The sequence below is a fragment of the Macaca nemestrina genome, chromosome 10 (genome assembly GCF_043159975.1).
Source record: "Macaca nemestrina isolate mMacNem1 chromosome 10, mMacNem.hap1, whole genome shotgun sequence".
NCBI lineage: Eukaryota > Metazoa > Chordata > Mammalia > Primates > Cercopithecidae > Macaca > Macaca nemestrina.
Genome location: NC_092134.1, coordinates 596,701 through 616,684, shown reverse-complemented (window position 1 = coordinate 616,684; position 19,984 = coordinate 596,701). Strand labels below are relative to the sequence as shown.

Sequence of the window (19,984 nt, the reverse complement as noted above, 5' to 3'; positions counted from 1 at the left end):
GGGTGTGTGCGTGTGAACATGGGTGTGTGCATGTGAACACGGGTGTGTGCTTGTGGACATGTGTGTGTGAACACGGGTGTGTGCTTGTGGACGTGTGTGTGAACACGGGTGTGTGCATGTGAGTGGGTGTGTGAACACGGGTGTGTGCGTGTGAGTGGGTGTGTGCGTGTGAACATGGGTGTGTGCATGTGGACGTGTGTGTGTGAATGCGGGTGTGTGCGTGTGAGTGGGTGTGTGCGTGTGAACATGGGTGTGTGCTTGTGGACGTGTGTGTGTGAACGCAGGTGTGTGCCTGTGAGTGGGTGTGTGCGTGTGAACATGGGTGTGTGCATGTGGACGTGTGTGTGAACACGGGTGTGTGCGTGTGAGTGGGTGTGTGCGTGTGAACACGGGAGTATGCGTGTGAGTGGGTGTGTGCGTGTGAACACGGGTGTATGCGTGTGAGTGGGTGTGTGCGTGTGAACATGGGTGTGTGCCTGTGGACGTGTGCGCGTGAACACGGGTGTGTGCATGTGAGTGGGTGTGCGCGTATCAGTGTGTGTTTGTGGATGTGTGTGTGTGAACACGGGTGTGCGCATATCAGTGTGTGTGGATGTGTACGTGTGAGTGGGTGTGCGCGTATCAGTGTGTGTGTGTGGATGTGTGTGTGTGAACACGGGTGTGCACGTATCAGTGTGTGTTTGTGGATGAACATGGGAGCTCAATGCAGGTTCTGCTTCCCCCCCATCAGAGCTGCCCTGGCATCTGGCTTTGACCTTAGGATGGGGCGTGACCTTGGGAGGCCGTGAGCTCTCCCCTCGCGCTGTGGAAGCCCTGGGGACTCAGGGCTGCGTGAGAGGAGCCATGCCACAGCCAGCGACAGCTCCTGATGTGTGAGCAAGGCCAGGTGAGACCTCCGCCCAGCCGAGCAGCTGATGAAGCCACAGAGGTGACCCGGGGAGCTCAGCAGAGGGACCTGGACAGCAACTCCCTGCACCTGAGACTTGCAGACCCTCGGCAAGCGCAGGTGTTCACTGCCTCGTAGCAGAGGTGACATGCAGACGCTGGACCTCAGCGCACTCACCTGCCAGAGAGGAGGTGAGGGCCCCATGGGGTGAGGGGTCCATGGGGGCAAGAGGCCTGGTGTGGTTGAGGGTCCTGTGGAGTGGGATGAGGAGCCAGCCCCTGCCCTTGCCCCAGGCTGAGCAGGACCACCTGGCCAGGGCGCATGGAGCTCCTGGTGCCGGGCGTTGTCCCCAGGACTTGGTGAGGCTGAGTCGTGCCCCAGACCTGTCTTGTCCCGGCCCCAGCACCCAAGAAGGTTCCCCTGCATGGAGAAGGGAGCTCGTGCTGGATGGAGGTCAGACGTGGCCGCCGTGCTAATCCCCAGAGCCTGCGCCTACGTCAGGTTACAGGGCGGGGGAGTGACGGCAGCAAATGTTCAAACTGCTGATCAGCTGACCTTAAACACAGTTACCTGGATTTTCTGTGGGCCAAGCGCAATTACAAGGGCCCTTGAACAGGGAGGAGGAGGCAGGAGACGAGGCCGGGAGACGCTGCAGGGAGACTCCGCGGACGCAGCAGCTCTGAAGACGCAGGGAGGGCCTGGCCCAGGCGGGCCACTCCTGGGGCTAACGAGGCAGGTGACGGGTCCCCCCCAGGTCCCAGTCGAGCTGGCCCCACTCACCCCATGCTGGGCTTCCGACCTCCAGAGCTACGAGATGATAAATCTGCACGGCATTGCGGTCACTTGCTCTGGAGGCCACAGGAAGCTCTCATATGGCAAGGCGTCAGGAGAGAGGGCTCCGTCGGCCTCCACGCCCACTCAGTCCTTGTGCTCGAACCCCTTCCTGAGCCCATTTCTCCACCGGGAAGGGCTGGGTCGGGCCAGTGGGTCTCACACAGGTGGTGCACTGGGCCCCAGGGGACTGAGCTTGGAAGGTGAGACTGCAGGACGGGGCGGAGCCCAGGAACTCATGCTTAGGAGGCACCTGACGTGCCCTGCGACTCGAGGGCTGGCTGCTCCCGGCTCCCACAGACATGCGGCTCCCACAGACACACGGCTCCCACAGACACGCGGCTCCCACAGACATGCACGGTGAGCTGCCTTTTCCCCGTAGCAGCGATGAGCAGGCAGAGCTCTCCTTCCTGGTTTGGGTTTCAGCCCTGGTGCTGCTGTTGCATTTTGGAGAGAAGATGGTTGTGGGGCCGTCCCGTGCGCTATGGGAAAGTTAGCAGGGTGCCTGGTACGGTGGCCGGACTGCACCTCCCACGGAAGATACACTCACATCCTAACTCAGGTACCTGTGAAAGTGACCTTATTAGGAAACAGGGTCTTTGCAGGTGTAAACCCGCTGAAGTCACACTGGGTGGGCCCTAAATCCAATGGCCAGTGTCCCAGCAAGAGGAGACACAGAGAGAGAAGGTGTGCGCTTGGAGGCCAGGAACGGAGCAATGCAGCCACAAGCCAAGGATGCCTGGAGCCCCCAGGAGCTGAGAGAGGCAGGAAGAAGCCTCCATGGGAGCTTCCAGAGGGAGCATGGCCCTGAGACACCTGGATTTCAGGCTTCTGCCCTCGGAAATGTGGGAGAGAAACCCCGTCGTTTTAAGCCCCGGGGACTTTGTGGCCGCAGCCCCGGAAGGTGACATCCCCACCCCACAGGCATCGATGCCCAGACCTGGCAGCAGAGGTGTGTCCAAGCACCACCAGCTGTCCCCGGGAGCAAGAGCACCACCCTTGAGGCCGCTCTGGTCTGACGGGGTCCCCATGGCACCGTGCGGTGCTCCCCTCCCAGGGGAGGCAGGAGGCCAGGACCCCATAGGACCGCAGCCACCCAGTCCTCCCTGGTGGAGGGCACAGCAGGGGCCACAGAAGGGACCCTGAGCCTGCAGGGAAGGCTCAAAATAGACCATGAGCAGCTCAGTCCGTGTCTGCAGAGAGACTGTGTCCCTCGACCCAGACGGGACTGAAATGGACAAACAAAAACGTGAGAATAAGTATTAGGAGGAACAGAAAGAGACTGTTCCAGAGCAGCCTGTCAAAAGTCAGCAATGTGAAGCAGGAGGGAAGGCCAGGGACCAGCAGGACGGGTGTCGTGGGCGGCCTCCAGATGGAAGCGGGAGAAGCAGATGTGGGAAGAGGGGAGGTGACGGGAAAGTGAAGATGAGGCGGGTGAGTGGATTGGTGGGTGGACGGGCGGGTGAGTGGGTGGGCGAGTGGGTGGATGGCTGGGTGGGTGGGTGAGCAGGCAGGTGGGGGGACAGATGGCTGTGAAACTTTGTATCCTAATCAGAGGGAAATGCAGATACGTATTGAAATCTCAGCCTTGCCAGGCACGGCGGCTCACTCCTGTAATCCCAGCACTTTGGGAGGCCAAGGCGGGCGGATCACGAGGTCAGGAGATCGAGACCATCCTGGCTAACACGGTGAAACCCCGTCTCTACTTAAAAAAAATACAAAAAAAATTAGCCGGGCGTGATGGCAGGCACCTGTAGTCCCAGTTACTTGGGAGGCTGAGGCAGGAGAATGGCGTGAACCCGGGAGACAGAGCTTGCAGTGAGCCGAGATGGTGCCACTGCACTGCAGCCTGGGTGACAGAGCGAGACTCTGTCTCAAAAAAAAAAAAAAAAAAAAAGAAAAGAAAAAGAAAAGAAAAAGAAAAAGAAATCTCAGCCATGTGAATACAGGCATATATCGAATCTGGTTTCCACTCCTTCAAACATTCTGTGTGCTGTCAGTATTGATTGACCATTTCCCGCACTCATGTAGCATTCACTGTGTGTCTGGCACTCTTCTCCACACTTATTTAATTTTAACTCATCTGGTCTTTGCAGCATCCACAAGGGAGGTGCTGCTATCCTCCCCCTTTACAGGTGAGGAGACTAAAGCTGAGGGATGGAGTGATCTGCCAGGATCAGTGGCCGAGTGCAGATATGAACGCTACCGGCGGCACCTCAGCCCTGCACTGGCCTCGGGCCCCGCACCACCTCAGCCCTGCACTGGCCTCGGGCCCCGCATCACCTCAGCCCTGCCCTGGCCTCGGGCCCCGGCCATGCTCTGCTGGGTCCACCGCCCCACAGTGCACCCTCCATGCCACCAGCTCCCAGCTCATTTCCAGGGGTGGTGGTGCCCGAAAGCTGAGCCTGGGATAGGCCCCTGGGACCTCAGGGGTGAGGGGGCAGGAAACTGAGCATCACACTTTTGGCTTTCACAGCAAGAGGCTGCCTCTGCATCCCACCCGCCCGTGAGGCGGAGAATTCCCCACACAGGATGTGGGCTCAGATGCTGGGTAGGCAAAGAATGGCCAGTGGCCACCGCACCTGTCCTGTCCAGAGAGGGCAGGAGGCCTCCCCTGTGACTGGGGTTTTATCAAATTTCTCTTGAAATTCCTCCTTTTTTTTTTTTTTTTTTTTCAGAGACAGGGTCTTGCTCTGTCGCCCAGGCTAGAGCGCAGTGGTGTGATGTTAGCTCACTGCAGTCTGGAACTCCTGGGCTCAAGCCATCCTCCAGCCTCAGCCTCCCGAGTAGCTGGGACCACAGGTGCCGCCACCATGCCCAGCCCGATTCCTCCAGTTGTGTGTGGTCTAGTTCTATTCCGCACTGCTCGGCACACAAAGGCTCGTGTCTGTTGAAACTTTGGAAGGCACAGGACATTTTTATCCCTTTATAAACTCAAAACATGATCCTATCTATGTTTAAAAAGCAGACGTGAACAGCGGTGGACATGAGGAAAGGCCAGAGGCAGCAGCCAGCCCATCTCAGGCACGTCACTGTGGAAGCAACAGCCGGAGGAGCCACAGAAAGCAGAACTCCCAAAGCCACCCACGTACGTCAGGTCTTAGCTCGGATCTCCTGGAGACAGGCCCTGCAAAGGAGCTGGGTTGGGACCAGGTTTATCGGGGCGTGATCTTAGGAGGCAGCCATAGGAGGTGAGGAAGGCAGGGTGTGCAGAGTGCAGCTGACCCAACCGGCCGGGCTGACCCATGGGACGCCCTGGGCTGAGACGCTGTCAGCACTGCCCCAGTCTGAGACCACCTTGGGTGGGGTGTAACCTTGTGCAGGGCGGCTCTCCGCAGCGGAGGGCAGCCCCAGGGGAGGACACGGCTGGGGACACCAGCAGCAACGTCCCAGCGCACCCAGGAGTAGGGAGGGTGGGGGGCCATCCAGTGCCCACGACACTCATGGACACAAAAGCCAACCAGAGAAAACCAAGTCTCCAGCAAAGAGCCGAGCGCTGAGTGTGGAGTGTTCACCTGTCTGTCCCGTTGCCCATCTCTATCCCAGGCAGGCCCTCCCCGGTCTTGCCACCACACTGGACCACCGTGTGGACCCTGTGCTCACCCAGGCCTCACCTTTCAGCCCCCTAAGCTGGGCCCAAAGCAGCAGACTGTGTTGTGCAGATGCTGTGGCTCACGGCCCCCACTCCCTGCTAGGCAGAGGTGCCAGGTAAGACAGGATAACCAATAAAATTAGAACGTCAGAGAAACAGTGATTTTTTTTTTTTTTTTCTGAGACGGAGTCTCGCTCTGTCGCCCAGGCTGGAGTGCAGTGGCACCATCTCAGCTCACTGCAAGCTCCACCTCTCGGGTTCACGCCATTCTCCTGCCTCAGCCTCCTGAGTAGCTGGGACTACAGGCACCTGCCACCACACCCGGCTAATATTTGTGTATTTTTAGTAGAGACGGGGTTTCACCATGTTAGCCAGGATGGTCTCGATCTCCAGACCCCATGATCCACCCGCCTCGGCCTCCCAAAGTGCTGGGATTACAGGCGTGAGCCACTGCACCCGGCCAAAACACAGTGATTTTTGGCATGAGTTAATGGGGTGCATGAGACCAAAAAATTATCCATCGCCAGCAGGGGCTGAGGAGGAGGGAATGGAGAATTATCGGTTAACAGTTGCAGGGTTTCTCTTTGGGGCAATGAAGAAGTCTCAGAAACAGATGGTGGTGGCGACGGCACAACAGTGCGACTGGAATTAAGGCCGCTCCAGACACATTCACAATGGTTACAATGGCACATTTTATGCCGTATATATTTCATGACTCTTAAAAAATAATCCCAGCCGGGCGCGGTGGCTCACGCCTCTAATCCCAGCACTTCGGGAGGCCGAGGCGGGCAGATCATGAGGTCAGGAGATCGAGACCATCCCGGCTAACACGGTGAAACCCCGTCTCTACTAAAAAATGCAAAATCTAGCCGGGCAAGGTGGCGGCGCCTGTAGTCCCAGCTACTTGGGAGGCTGAGGCAGGAGAATGGCGCAAACCCGGGAGGCGGAGCTTGCAGTGAGCTGAGATCGCGCCACCGCACTCCAGCCTGGGCGACAGCCAGACTCCGTCTCAAAATAAATAAATAAATAATCAATAATCCCCAAAACCTCTGACTCTTACACTTTAAATGGAGAGTCATATATGACAATTATACACAGCTCAACAAAACCGCTGTGTGAGCCGACCAGAGCCCTTCCCCGGGACTTCGGAACCAGATTGAGGAAGAAAGCTCACCCCTCTCCAATAGGGGGCGCTGTGGGGCACGTGTCCACGTTTCATGCCGCCCGGGAGAGGCTGTGCCTGGAAAGACGCGGGACAGAGAGACAGGCAGGCAGCAGGGAAAGCAGCTATGGAGTCTTGACTGCAGGCCAGACACAGCAGCTCACGCCTGGAATCCCAGCACTTTGGGAGGCCGAGGGAGCGGTACCACCTGAGGTCGGGAGTTCGAGACCAGCCTGGCCAACACGGTGAAACCCTGTCTCTACTAAAAATACAAAAATTAGCCGGGCGTGGTGGCGGGCGCCTGTAGTCCCAGCTACTCAGGAGGCTGAGGCAGGAGAATCGCTTGATCACAGGAGGTGGAGGTTGCAGTAAGCTGAGATCTCGCCACTGCACTCCAGCCTGGGCAACGGAGAGAGACTCCATCTCAAAAAAACACGAAAACAAAAAACAAAACAAGGCCTAACCGCATGGAGCACATCTGCACCCCCCTTCCAGCTGCACCTGAGGCCCACCCACACCTGACCTCCCAAAGAGTCCTTTGTTCAGCCTTCCTCCAACCGGACAACCTCCAGGATCCTTCCCGTGTGGCCCTTTTTCTGCCCAAGTCAGTTGAAGTTAAAGTTGGGTGTCTGCCATTTGCAGCAACAGCAAAAAAGGAACATTCAGAGACACGGGTGTCTGGAAGCTCATTCACCTGTGGGTTCTCCATAACCTGAGAAAAATGCTGGAGTTCAGGGCAGCTCAGGAAATGTTTGATATATAAACAAAGAAAAGGACAGCTTGGTTCCTGACAGCTGAGGGTGCCAGACCCCTCAGGTCCGTCTCCTGCCCTGAGCAGGCAGTTCGTGGCCTCAGCCCTGACTGAGGGGATGCCAGGAGCCTGGGCAGGGAAGATCAGGGCTTCTAGGCCCAGAAGCTGGAGAACTGGGCCGCATCCCCCTTCTATGGCTCCCTCGGGCTTCTGGTAGGTGATAGTGGCATTCCAGACAGCATTCTTCCAGTAAGATGTGGCCTGCGGCAGAAAACTCAGCTTACGCAGCAAGGGAATGCAACGAACCGTGCATCTGTGAAGTCCACGAGCAGTGCCAGCTTCAGGTATGGATGCATCCAGAGGCTACCGGTGTCCTCCAGTCTTTGTCTCTCTGTGTCCTTGCCCGCCGTCCTCCATGTGAGCATCCAGAAACCCAAGCCTACACCTCCTGCCCCAAGACCTGAGGGAAGGAGGGAACTTTATTCCACTCACTGCCATCGAGGTCCTGGCTCATGCCCCAAGACTGGGCCAATCATGGGGCAAAGAGGAACAGGGTGCTCCCACTGGCAACGCCTGAGGGACACACACACACCTGGACCCAAGGATGGAGTGGAACCATGGGCCGAACACAGGAGAGCAGCATTTCCCAGAGGAAAATGGGAACTGTTGCCAAAGACAGGGCATGGTGCACAGTCCTACTGCCCACCGTGTGCTCACCCGCGCCTCCTCTGTCCTGCTCAGAGAGCCCCAGTTTTGTTCCAATAAGAGGCAGAAGCCTCTCAGTCTCAGGAAACATAGATTCCATCCCCCAGCCTTGTGATGAATTCTATTTGGATTGAGACAGTCACAGTAAGTCCATCACCCTTGCCTGATTTCCACTTTCCCAACCTCCTTTGCAACAAGCAATGCCATGAGACACTCTTCTGGTCAATGAGATTTGAGAAGCCAGGTGGGAGCTCCTGGCTGCTACACCACTGTTTATTTGCCTCTCAGCACAGGGTGCTAGAATGCGGATATGATGCCTGGAGCTGCAGCAGCCTTGTTGGGTCAATAAGACATCAAGTAGGAGAAGCAAAAGCCAACACTGCTAGTAATATTCTATTTCCTGATTGTTACATTTGTAACATGTAACACACAACATTTTGTGAGAATTCAAGGAGCTGTGCATTTTTGTTAGTGTGTTACACCTCGCCAACACTGTGTCACACCTCACCAACACTGCTACACCTCGCCAACACTGTGTCACACCTCGCCAGCACTGTCACACCTCACCAACACTGTCACACCTCGCCAACACTGTGCCACACCTCGCCAACACTGTGTCACACCTCGCCAACACTGTGTCACACCTCGTCAACACCGTGTCATACCTCGCCAATACTGTTACACCTCACCAACACTGTGTCACACCTCGCTAACACTGTGTCACACCTCGTTAACACTGTTACACCTCAACAACACTGTCACACCTCGCCAACACTGTGTCACACCTCTTTAACACTGTTACACCTCAACAACACTGTCACACCTCGCCAACACTGTGTCACACCTCGTTAACACTGTTACACCTCACCAACACTGTCACACCTCGCCAACACCATGCTACACCTCGCCAACACCATGTCACACCTCGTCAACACTGTGTCATACCTCACCAATACTGTTACACCTCACCAACACTGTGTCATACCTCGTTAACACTATTACACCTCGTCAACACTGTTACACCTCACCAACACTGTGTCACACCTCATTAACACTGTTACACCTCACCAACACTGTGTCACACCTCATTAACACTGTTACACCTCACCAACACTGTGTCACACCTCGCCAACACTGTGTCACACCTCATTAACACTGTTACACCTCACCAACACTGTGTCACACGTCGCCAACACTGTGTCACACCTCATTAACACTGTTACACCTCACCAACACTGTCACACCTCGCCAACACTGTCACACCTCATTAACACTGTTACACCTCACCAACACCGTGTCGCACCTCACCAACACCATTACACCTCGCCAACACCGTGTCACACCTCGTCAACACTGTTACACCTGGCCAACACTGTGTCACACCTCACCAACACTGTGTCACACCTCGCCAAAACAGTTAAGTAAAAATCTAATACCCTGAGGATGGCAGAGCAAACCCCCGAAAACATGGGTGAACTGGTTAACCAGCCTCAAATACTGTAACTCTGAGCTTCTGATTCAGAGAATAAAATGGCTTTGTTGCTTAATTACTAAGTTTTCTAATACTTGAAGCTGAATGCATTCTTGATTAACCCAAAGAATGACTGGAGGCTGGGTGGCAAAATACTAAGGTGCACTCTTCAGGAAATCCCCACACCCCAAGGCTGACCCTGAAGAGCAGAGTTCCCTCCCTCTTCCTGCTGAAAGGTGAACCGTCCAGCACAAGGGCGCTCAGCCCTGAGAACCATGCCTTCCCCATTCCCAGCTTCAGCAGGGAGCTTGCCATTGCTGGACAGGAACTCCACTCCAGATGTCTCCCAGCCTTAGTCTTGTTCCAGAGATACTGAGATTCAAAAGGCCTTCTGGCCAAGCACCCAGAAGGTGAGCTCAGCTGTGGATGGGGATGCCGCCTGGGGACAGTAAACTACGAGGCTCTTTCCTGGTGCCAGCACATCCAGCTTTCTCTCCTGGGGGACACTTCTTCCCACAATCCCCTCCTTGTGAAAGCATAGTTGAGTTCTCTTTGAGAAAGGGAGTACAACAGAGATTGGACACAGGCATTCTGACCACCCATAAATACCAGCCAGTGACTCACAGTGTGCCTGAAGAGAAACAGGGGAGCCTAACTAGGAATCTGAACTGGATTAAATAGTACCACTATCACCATCATCATCAGCATCATCATCACCATCAGCACCATCACCATCACCATCGTCACCATCACTATCATCATCACCATCACCATCAGCAGCAGCATCACCATCACCATCATCACCATCAGCAGCAGCATCACCATCACCATCACCATCATCACCATCACCATCATCACCATCATCAGAATCAACATCACCAGCAGCATCACCATCACCATCATCACCATCATCATCACCATCACTATCATCATCACCATCACCATCATCATCACCATCAGCAGCAGCATCACCATCACCATCATCACCATCACCATCATCGTCACCACCATCACCATCACCACCATCATCACCACCACCATCATTTCTATCACCACCATTATCACCATCACCACTACCATGTCCATTCCCCATCCCACTACCACCACCAGCATCATCACCATCATAATCATCTTCATTGCCATCATCACCAGTGTCACCATTATCCTGTGCTCTGGTTCCCAGTTGGGCTCAGCAGCAGAAGCCCCAGAGCAGGTCCTAGGGCTCCTGGAGAACCGCCTTCCTCTCCACTTCCCCTCTGCATCCCCTTTCCATGGCTGCCTCATTTAGCCATGTTCTGGCACCACTAACTTCTCCCCTGCCCTTGCTGGCTTCTGGGTGGTGGTGGCTTCCCACAGTGCACATCCCTGCGTCCTCAGCAACCCTCATGGGTTCCCATCCTGCCTATCCCTGGGGAAGTCAGGCCTCAGTAGCCCCCTCACAACCTGTGCCTGTTTCCTGCTGAGACCCCCACTGGCATGGGCTTAGTGAATACACGTAGAGCAGGCAGGCAGGCCCAGGGGCTTGCATTTCTAGGGAGCCCAGAGCAACAGCCCCTGCAGGTGCTCCAGAGGCAGAGGGCGACCCGACACCACCCGGACAGGAAGCAGGCTCTGTGTGGAGGGAACACTCAAAGAAGAGGCGCCAAGGTAGCCCAGTCCCCAGTGTGGACCTGAATGTCTCAGGGGTTGGGGATGGTGAGTGTCTGTCTGGGTGCAGGTTGCGGAGGGACAGTGCAGGCCGTTCTGGGGACGGGCCAGGGAGACCACAGGAAGAGCCTGCACACCTTGCTCTCAGAGGCAGGGCCCCGGGGCGGGAGCTGCCTTGCAGAGGAGACCAGCCCCCGGAGTGCTTGATGCTCAGTTGAATCCATGTGTGCTCAGGAGAGCACTGACAGGAAATGAGTGCTCTCCGGTGCGGGACAGCTGCTCCCTCTCTGAAAGAGGGCACCCTGTGTGCCCAGAGCCTGAACCCTCCCTTCACTGGTGGGAGCTTCCCCGGAGCTGAGCCCAGAGAACAGACCCTGCCGGGCGTAATCTTGGATCAGATGCCAGGGAGCTAAGGACGGTGACACCCCCACATGGGCCTGCTGTGCAGGGCGAAGGCAGACGGCAGCCTGGGGGTCTCTCCTCCCCTGCCAACCTCTGTTCTGTGCCCTGGCGGTAACTTACAGACCCTTGCTGGGCTGCCCTCCAACTTCCGGTAAGATTTGGTCATGGAAAACTGTGGGGAGTCTGGAGCCAAGAAGAGGGAGGTCGGAGGTCAAAGGTCAGAGGATTTATCCTTGACTCCTGAGGCTTTGAGCTGACCACAGCCCCTCCAGGCAGCCCGCTCCTCCCTCCCTCCCCTGGGGCCTCTGTGTCCTCATCATGCCCTCAGCCTGGCCCACTTTTCTGGGAGTCTCCCCAGGAAGGACAGAACAGAAAGTGTGGTGAGGGAGGGTCCAGCCACCGCAGCCTCCCTGGGTCTCTGCTGCCCGTCCCCCCCACCTTCCTTTCTCTTCAACTCCACAGGATGCTTTTCTCCAACCATTTATCTCTCTTTCCCATCTCTTCTGTCTCTCACTCTCTTTTCTTTGTGTCTCTGTTTCTCTTTGCTCCCTGCATCAGCTTCCTGTGGCTGTCTGTCCGGGGACACCTGTGCCCGGGGACACCTGTGACCGGGGACACCTGTGACCAGAACACCTGTGCCTGGGGACACCTGTGACTGGGGACACCTATGACTGGGGACACCTGTGACCAGGGATGTGTCCAGGGATGCCTGTGCCTGGGGACACCTGTGACCGGGAACACCTGTGCCTGGGGACACCTGTGACTGGGGACACCTGTGCCTGGGGACACCTGTGACCAGGGATGTGTCCAAGGATGCCTGTGCCTGGGGACACCTGTGACCGGGAACACCTGTGACCAGGGACACCTGTGCCTGGGTTACCTATGATCAGGAACACCCTGTGCCTGGGGTCACCTATTATCAGGAACACCCGTGACCAGTGACATCTGTTCTGGGGACACTTGTGCTGGGGACACCTGGACTCAGTCGTGAACACCCCGCCGGCCAGTCATGCAGGGAGGTCGGCTGTTGGTTTCCTTTGCTGTGCAGAAGCTTTTTGGTTTGTTGTATTCTCACCTATTTTTGCTTTTGTTGCCTGTGCTTTGGGGCCATATTTAAAAAAATCATTGCCCAGACCAATGTCAAGAAGCTTTCCTCCTATGTTTTCTTCCAAGAGTTTTGTGGTGTCAGGTCTTACATTTAAGTCTTTAATCTGTGTTGAGTTGATTTTTGTAGGTGGTGTTGGATGAGGCCCTTTCGTCCTCCTCCACTTTTCCCAGCACCACCTATTGAGGACGCCCTCTTCCCTGTCGTGTGTCCTTAATACCTTTGCTGAAGGTCAGTTGGCCGTGACTGTGCATGGGGACCCTTCCTGGCTCCCCTGGTGCCCTGTGCCCCACATGCCCCACCCCCTCCCTTACTTTTTCTCCATGGCATGAATCACCCCTGACCTACTATATATATTTTATCTTATTTTATTTATTTTTTTGAGACGGAGTTTCACTCTTGTCTCCCAGGCTGGAGTGCAATGGCACGATCTCAGCTCACTGCAACCTTTGCCTCCCAGGTTCAAGTGATTCTCCTGCCTCAGCCTCCCGAGTAGCTGGGATTACAGGTGTGCACCACCACACCCGGCTAAGTTTTGTATTTTTTGTTTTGTTTTGTTTTGTTTTTTGTTTTTAGTCGAGTGGTGTTTCAACAAGCTGGTCAGGCTGGTCTCGAATTCCTGATCTTAAGTGATCCTCCCACCTCGGCCTCCCAAAGTGCTGGGATTACAGGCGTGAGCCGCCACAAACGGCCATGGATATTTTGAATTTTCTTGTTTGTTGTATGTTTTCCTCACTGGGCTGCACACTCCTGAGGGTGGGGCATCTGTACCATTCTTCAGTGCTGGGTCCCCTGTGTCTGGGACAGTGTATGCATACAGCAGGTGCGTAATCAGTGTTGACTGGAAGGGTGAGGGAGTCAATACACATGGCAGGCATTGGACTATGTGTCTGAGAAACATAAGTCATTTAATCTTTTTTTTTTTTACACAACTCCATTGAGATATAATTTATGTACCATGAAGTTCACTTATGGATTGAAGTGTGCAATTCAGTGACTTAATACATTTACCGAGTTGTGTAACCATCACCACCATCTAATTTTAGAACATTTTCATCATCCCTAAAAGAAACCTCACTCACTAGCTGTTCCTCCCCCTATTCCTCCCACCCCAGCCCCAGGTTGCTCACCTGCATCTCTCTGTGGATCTGCCTGTTGTGGACATTTCACACACACGGGTGTGGTCTTCTGTGCCTTCCTCTTTCACTCGGTGTGATGCTTGAGTTCACTCATGTTGTCATCTATATTGGTACTTAATTCCTTTTTTTTTTTTTTTGAGACAGAGTCTTGCTCTTGTCACCCAGGCTGGAGTGCAGTGGCGTGACCTTGGCTCACAGCAACGTCCGCCTCTGGGGTTCAATCGATTCTCCTGCCTTAACCTCCCAAGTAGCTGGGACTACAGGTTCGTCAGCCATGCAGGGAGGTCGGGCTTCCTCCACGGCAAGGTGGAAAGAGAAAGCTGGGTGAGGACCAGGCCTCAAGGACTGAGGCCGGGATTGGAGCTTTGCTGAGCCCAGAGCAGCTCCAGGTCCAGGCTCCTCCCTAAGAGCTGAAGGCCTTGAGCAACTGGCAATTCATGCTCACCTCGGGGTAATGGGATTACAAAATATCCTTCCACATAGGGGCTGTCATCGTAGTACATGAAATACAAAGACAAGCAACCCAGCCAAATGTGGGCAAAGGACTCGAATAAGCATTTCCCAAAGTAGATACACGAATAGCCATGAGCACAGGGAGAGACACTCAGACATCATTAGCCATAAAAGCAACGCAAACCCAAAGCAGAGGGAGAGTCAGCTCCACATCCACTTAGATGGCTGTTTTTTTTTTTTTTAAGGGAAGGGTTGGGGATGTAGAGAAACTGGAATTCTTGCACACTGCTGGCAGGAATGTGAAATGGTGCAGTCACTGTGTTAAAACACCTGGTGGCTCCTCAGAACGTTAAATGTAAAGTCACCAGGTGACCCAGCAATTCTGCTCCTAGGCATATGCCCAAGAGTGCACAGGAACATTTGCTCTGGCATTCTTCATAATAACCAACTAGCAGAAGCAACCCAAATGATCATCAACTGATGATTGGGTTTTAGTGGTGGATTCACACAACAGACTACTAGTCAGCAATAAAAAGGAATGATGGCCAGGCACAATGGCTCATGCCTATAATTGCAACACTTTGGGAGGCTGAGGCAGGTGGATTGTCTGAGGTCAGGAGTTCCAGACCAGCCTGGCCAACGAGGCAAAACCTCTGTCTCTACCAACAATACAAAAAAAAATTAGCAGGACAAAAACCCACATTTGAAAAGTGAAAAGTCAACCCACACGGGGAGGCGGGAATATTTGCAATCCATGTATCTGATGAGGAGTTAATCTGCAAATTGTAGAAGGAACTCAAACAACTCAATAACAAAAACAAAGAAACAAACAAACAAACATTTTAAAATGTGCAAAGGACCTGACTCTGTGTGTCTCAAAGGAAAACATGTAAGTGGCCGATGTGTAGACGAAATAATGTCCAGCATCACTAATCATCAGGAAAATCAAATAAAAACCACATGAGGTACCAACTGGCACCTGTTAGGATGACTGTCATCAAAACGCAAAAGATAGCGAGTGTTGGTGAGGACATGGAGGAAAGGGGCCCGTTGCACTCTGTTCCTGGGAACGTCGTTGGCACAGCCACCATGGGAGACGGCAGGGAGCTTCCTCAAAAATGTGGAAATAGAGCTTCCACAGGATCCAGCAATCCCACTGCTGGGTTTCTATCCAAAGAGTTAAAATTAGTACATAGAAGAGGGGTCTGCACCCTCGTGTTCATCGCAGCACCATCCCAGCAGCCAGGACACAGAATCAACCCAAGTGTCCATCAGTGGATGCATGGATGAAAATATGTGAGAAATACACACACATGCATACACACACACACAGGAGTGTTATTCCACAGGAGGGAAAGGGAAGGGGAGGGGAAGGGAGGGGAGGAGAGGGAAGAAATACACACACATGCATACACACACACACGAGTATTATTCCACAGGAGGGAAAGGGAAGAGAAGGGGATGGGAGGGGAGGGGAAGGGAGAGGAGGGAAGGGGAGAAATACACACACATGTGTACACACACACACAGGAGTGTTATTCCACAGGGGGGAAAGGGAAGGGAAGGGAAGGAGTGGGGGGAGAGAGAGAGGGAGAGAGAGAGAGGAGAGAAAGGAGAGAAGGGAAAGGAGAGGAGGGGAAGGGAAGGGAGGGGAGGGGAGGGGAGGGGAGGGGAGGGAAGGGCAGGGCAGGGCAGGGCAAGCCTGCCATTTGTGAGGACACCTGAAGGGCATTGTGCTAAGTGAGATAAGCCAGGCACAGAAAGACAAATAGCCGTGGCCTCACTTGAGTGATGTGTGAAAAAGCTGAACTCATAGAAGCAGAGAGAACAGTGGCTGTCAGGGCCAGAGAGGGGATGGGGAGTTGAGGGTCACAGGAAACAAAGGTGCAGTTATGAGATTAACAGGTCCTAAGATGGAATGAACATGGTGACTACAGCTAATAATAATGTGTCCTTCATTTATTTATGTATTTATTTATTTTGAGATAGGGCCTCCCTCTGTCGCCCAGGCTGGAGTGCACTGCAACCTCCACCTCCCAGGCTCAAGTGATTCTCCAGCCTCAGCTTCCCAAGTAGCTGGGACCATAGGTGTGCACCACCACGCCCAGGTAATTTTTTTTATATTTGTAGAGACAGGGTCTCGCTCTGTTGCCCAGCCTGCGTGTCCTCTATTTAAAATTTGAAGTGTTCTCACCACAGACAGAAGTAACCATATAAGGTGATGGGTGCATTAATTAGCCCAACTGTGGGACTCATTTCACAATGCATACATGTGTCAGGTTGTGATGCTGCATACCTTGAGTACACATGGTCCTGAATTGTCAACTATACCTCAATAAAGCTGGAGAGAGAGAAAGAAAGAAAAGAAAAGGTGTCTCCAGGACTGTGACGGGGGCAACAGGCCCCAGGGCACTCACAGAGACCGGGAATGCAGGTGCAAAGGTCCTGGGGCAGTGACGAACAGGAAGCAGGAAGAAGGGCCGGAGGTACAGGGATGGGGCCTGGCTGACCTCCACGCCCAGAGCCTTCCTTTCCCAAGTGGGAAGAAGTAGGAGGTTCCTGTAGAACAAACGCCAGGGAAGAGGTGGCACGGAGCCCCAAGGGGGCTCAGGCGAGGGTCCAGGCCGGGTGGGCAGGCGGGGGCAGCACTCTGCAAGGGCAGGAGCCGTCAGAAGAGCGTCGGCTGTCCCCGGAGAAGGCCCTCTTGGAAGGAGCGAGCTGGTAACAGGAGTTGGGGGGCGGATTTGGGGGTCAAGCGCAGGTTCCTGAGTGGCCAGGCAGTGAGCGTCTGCACTGCCCTGCAGACCTCAGGTATCACTGGCATCTTGAAGCAGAAATGACATAATCAGGTTTTGCTTTAGGAATAATTATCTCTATCCCCAAAGCCAGCAAGCATATGAAGAGATGCTTGAAATCATCAGTCATCAGAGAAATGCAAATTAAAACCACCACGATGATCCCGTCCCACCATCAGGCTGCCAAGATGAGAAGCTGGATCTGCCAAGTCCTGGTAGGGGTGTGGGGGCATCCTCTGGAGGGAGGGAACCCTCATCCACTGCCCCATGCCCGAGGGAGAAGGGGTGAGGCGGCCCTTAGGGAGAGCAGCCATTGCCGGGGAAGGGCTGGGAAGTCCTCACCCAGGTCCATGGGGGCAGGTCCAAGGCTGCGCACCGAGGCGCCATCATGGACCCCTTCTCTGCCAGCCGCCGGCAGTTCTGGGGGTCAAGCATAGGGAGCCCTGCCAGGGAAGGTGGGACAGGAGATCAAGCCCTTCCACCAAAGCCTGCCTGGAGAGACAGCAGGGCCTGTTTCTGATCTTTTTTCTAATTTACACAAAGGCACGACATGGGCTGGCAGGAGCCCTGAACCCGGGTCCCTTCCTGGAGAGCGCGTGGGCAGCTCGTGGTGGACGCGCACTGGTTCTATCAGGGCGGGCATCATTTGCTGCAGGAACAAACAGCCCCGAAACGGACCCACTCGCAGCCACACAGGCTCACTCCCCACCCACTTCAGGATTTACGGGGCTCTGGTCCACTTCACCCCTTGCCTCCAGGCCCCAGGCCTGGGCGGCCTCCCTCTCACCGCGCCTGCGCGGGTTTGCCCGTCCTCAGGGCTGTGGCCCGGCTGCGCTCCTGGAAGCCGGCCCGGTGTATCTCCCTGATTCCCGGGGGGGCGCCAGCAGAGGCCGGTCAGGCCCGGAAGTGCCCGACCCTCAGGGTCCTCCTCAGGGCCGCTGCGGGATCACTTAGGCGCCTCCGGAAACAACACTGTCATTGCACAGGAATTTTCAAAACACGACTGCCCTTCCCCTCCCTCCGCGGTGACCCCGCCCCCTCCCTCCGCGGTGACCCCGCCCCCTCCCTCCCTCCGCGGTGACCCCTCCCTCCCTCCGCGGTGACCCCGCCCCCTCCCTCAGCGGTGACCCCGCCCCCTCCCTCCGCGGTGACCCCTCCCTCCCTCCGCGGTGACCCCTCCCTCCCTCCGCGGTGACCCCGCCCCCTCCCTCCGCGGTGACCCCGCCCCCTCCCTCCGCGGTGACCCCGCCCCCTCCCTCCGCGGTGACCCCTTAGAAGCGCTAAATGGTGCTGATGTGTGTTCTTAGGAATGTTCTCAACCTTCAAAGTTCAAAAGGCTCACGTGATGGTGTCTATGCAACGTGTGCGCATCCGTGAGGACGTGGTATCTGCATCCGCGTGGCCAGCGTGTCCCTCTAGAAACAAACAGGCCCCTCCCGTCCTCCACGGCGCTGTGGTCCAGGCACCCCCTCATCAGCGCTGCAGGCCCCGGCATCTGAGCAGCCATTCCTGCAGGAAGCCCCTGAGGCTTGGGGTGGCCGTTGCCACCACATGGTCCTGCCAGCCTCACTGGGGCGTCTCCTGCCTGCAGCTTCGGCCCATCCACCACACTCAGCTACCGTGTGAGTCTCTTCAGGACACCACAACAAACACGGGCCGGTGGCTTAAATCACATGCACCCATCACCCGCCCCGGAGGCTGGAAGTCCCCACCTCGGGGCCAGCAGGGCGGGTTCATCCTGTGCCTCCCTCCTTGGCCGGCAGTCGGTGTCTCCTCTGTGCATTCATCTGCGGCCCCCTGTGCCTGTCTGCATCCTTACCTCCTCCTTGTCCATCACAGGTCGGTCATCACGAGCCAGTTATCACCAGCCAGTTATTACAGGCCAGTCATCACGAGCTGGTCATCACTCTCTAAGCCGCTGTCTGGGAACTTTTCCTCCCCGATCTCCTCTTCATATTGCATCACCCGTGGGACTGGATCAGGGTCCACCCCAACAACCTCGTTTTACCTTGACGGACTCATTAAAGACCCCTTTTCTGAATGCAGTCACATCCCGAGGTCGTGGGGCTGGGGCTTCAGCGTGTGGATTTGTGGGGGACATAGCCCAGCCATCACAGCTCCCAAGCCCACATCTCCTCAGAGCCCCTGGTGGCCCCCCAGGAGTCTCCTCACCCATGTGCTCGGAACTGAACTGGGGACTTCTGCTCTATGTCCAGCAGAACCTGACTCCATCGCAGTCTCCAGTGCCCATGCCAGAGACCCCACAGCCCTCATCCTGCAATCGCGAACCTCATGGCTGCCACCCCCCACACTGACCATGCAGCTTCTGACCCCACAAGCCTTCCTGAAGAGGCCCTCAGACCCATAGCTATGCCGGCCAGGGTGTCCCCACGCCCTGCGCCCTGGCAGGAGCCCCCAGAGGCCAGGACGGCTGGAGTGCCCCCAGCTTCCATCACTGTGTCCAGCTCTCCCCAGCCCGCCCTCTCCTTCCTCCGACACGTTCTCCCCACGACACCTGGCCTGTTGGAAACAACCCCAGCCCTGAGCTCCCCTCGGTGCTTCCGGCGCTTCATGGGGTGCAGCCTCCCCACCGGCCCCCAGGCTGGACCGCACCCCTCCCACTGCTGGCCCCCAGGCTGGACCGCACCCCTCCCACTGCTGGCCCCCAGGCTGGACCGCACCCCTCTCACTGCTGGCCCCCAGGCTGGGCCGTACCCCTCCCACCACCGGCCTGACTGCACCTTCCTCCTCCCTCCAGGTGGCTCCCGGCTCCACTGGCCTCCCCGGCTCTGGGCCTCCCTGCAGGGCCCCCTCACCCCGAGTGCCTCTTCCAGTGGAAGCCCTGGAACGCACAGGTCAGATCGGCTCCTGCCCCTGAGCTTCCCTCCCCAGCCCTGCTGCAGCTGCTCCGGTTTGCTCAGGTGGGGCCTGTGCCCCTGGGTCAGCATCCACCCCCTGCACGCCACAGAGGCTCTCCAAGTCCCTGCAGAACTGAGGGCCGATTCCCAGCCTGACCACACTGCAGCTGTCACACAGCCTGGTGGA

The 19,984-nt window shown here is 55.8% G+C and overlaps 1 protein-coding gene and 1 long non-coding RNA gene across 3 annotated transcripts; one reads left to right on the top strand and one right to left on the bottom strand.

The window, feature by feature from the left end:
* Positions 1 to 6,323: 6,323 nt before the first annotated feature.
* LOC139356592 (uncharacterized) lies at positions 6,324 to 12,824 on the bottom strand. Of its 2 annotated transcripts, none has more exons than XM_071070753.1 (2): positions 8,530 to 12,824; positions 6,324 to 8,470 (listed from the first exon to the last, which is right to left on the bottom strand). In XM_071070753.1, the coding sequence occupies exon 1, from the start codon at positions 10,680 to 10,682 to the stop codon at positions 10,050 to 10,052; it is 633 nt and encodes a 210-aa protein (XP_070926854.1). In that variant the 5' UTR covers positions 10,683 to 12,824; the 3' UTR covers positions 6,324 to 8,470; positions 8,530 to 10,049. The 2 variants fall into 2 exon arrangements, with proteins under 2 accessions (XP_070926854.1, XP_070926853.1); XM_071070752.1 differs by having other exon boundaries at positions 8,551 to 12,824.
* A 5,348-nt stretch (positions 12,825 to 18,172) lies between these two features.
* LOC139356591 (uncharacterized) lies at positions 18,173 to 18,980 on the top strand. The gene is made up of 2 exons (XR_011608623.1): positions 18,173 to 18,561; positions 18,779 to 18,980. It is a non-coding gene; the product is annotated as an uncharacterized lncRNA (long non-coding RNA).
* Positions 18,981 to 19,984: the final 1,004 nt, after the last annotated feature.

Excerpts from the sequence above, each read along its gene's own strand:
- LOC139356592 (XM_071070753.1), bottom strand. The coding sequence starts at position 10,682 with ATGAGGCAGCCATGGAAAGGGGATGCAGAGGGGAAGTGGAGAGGAAGG.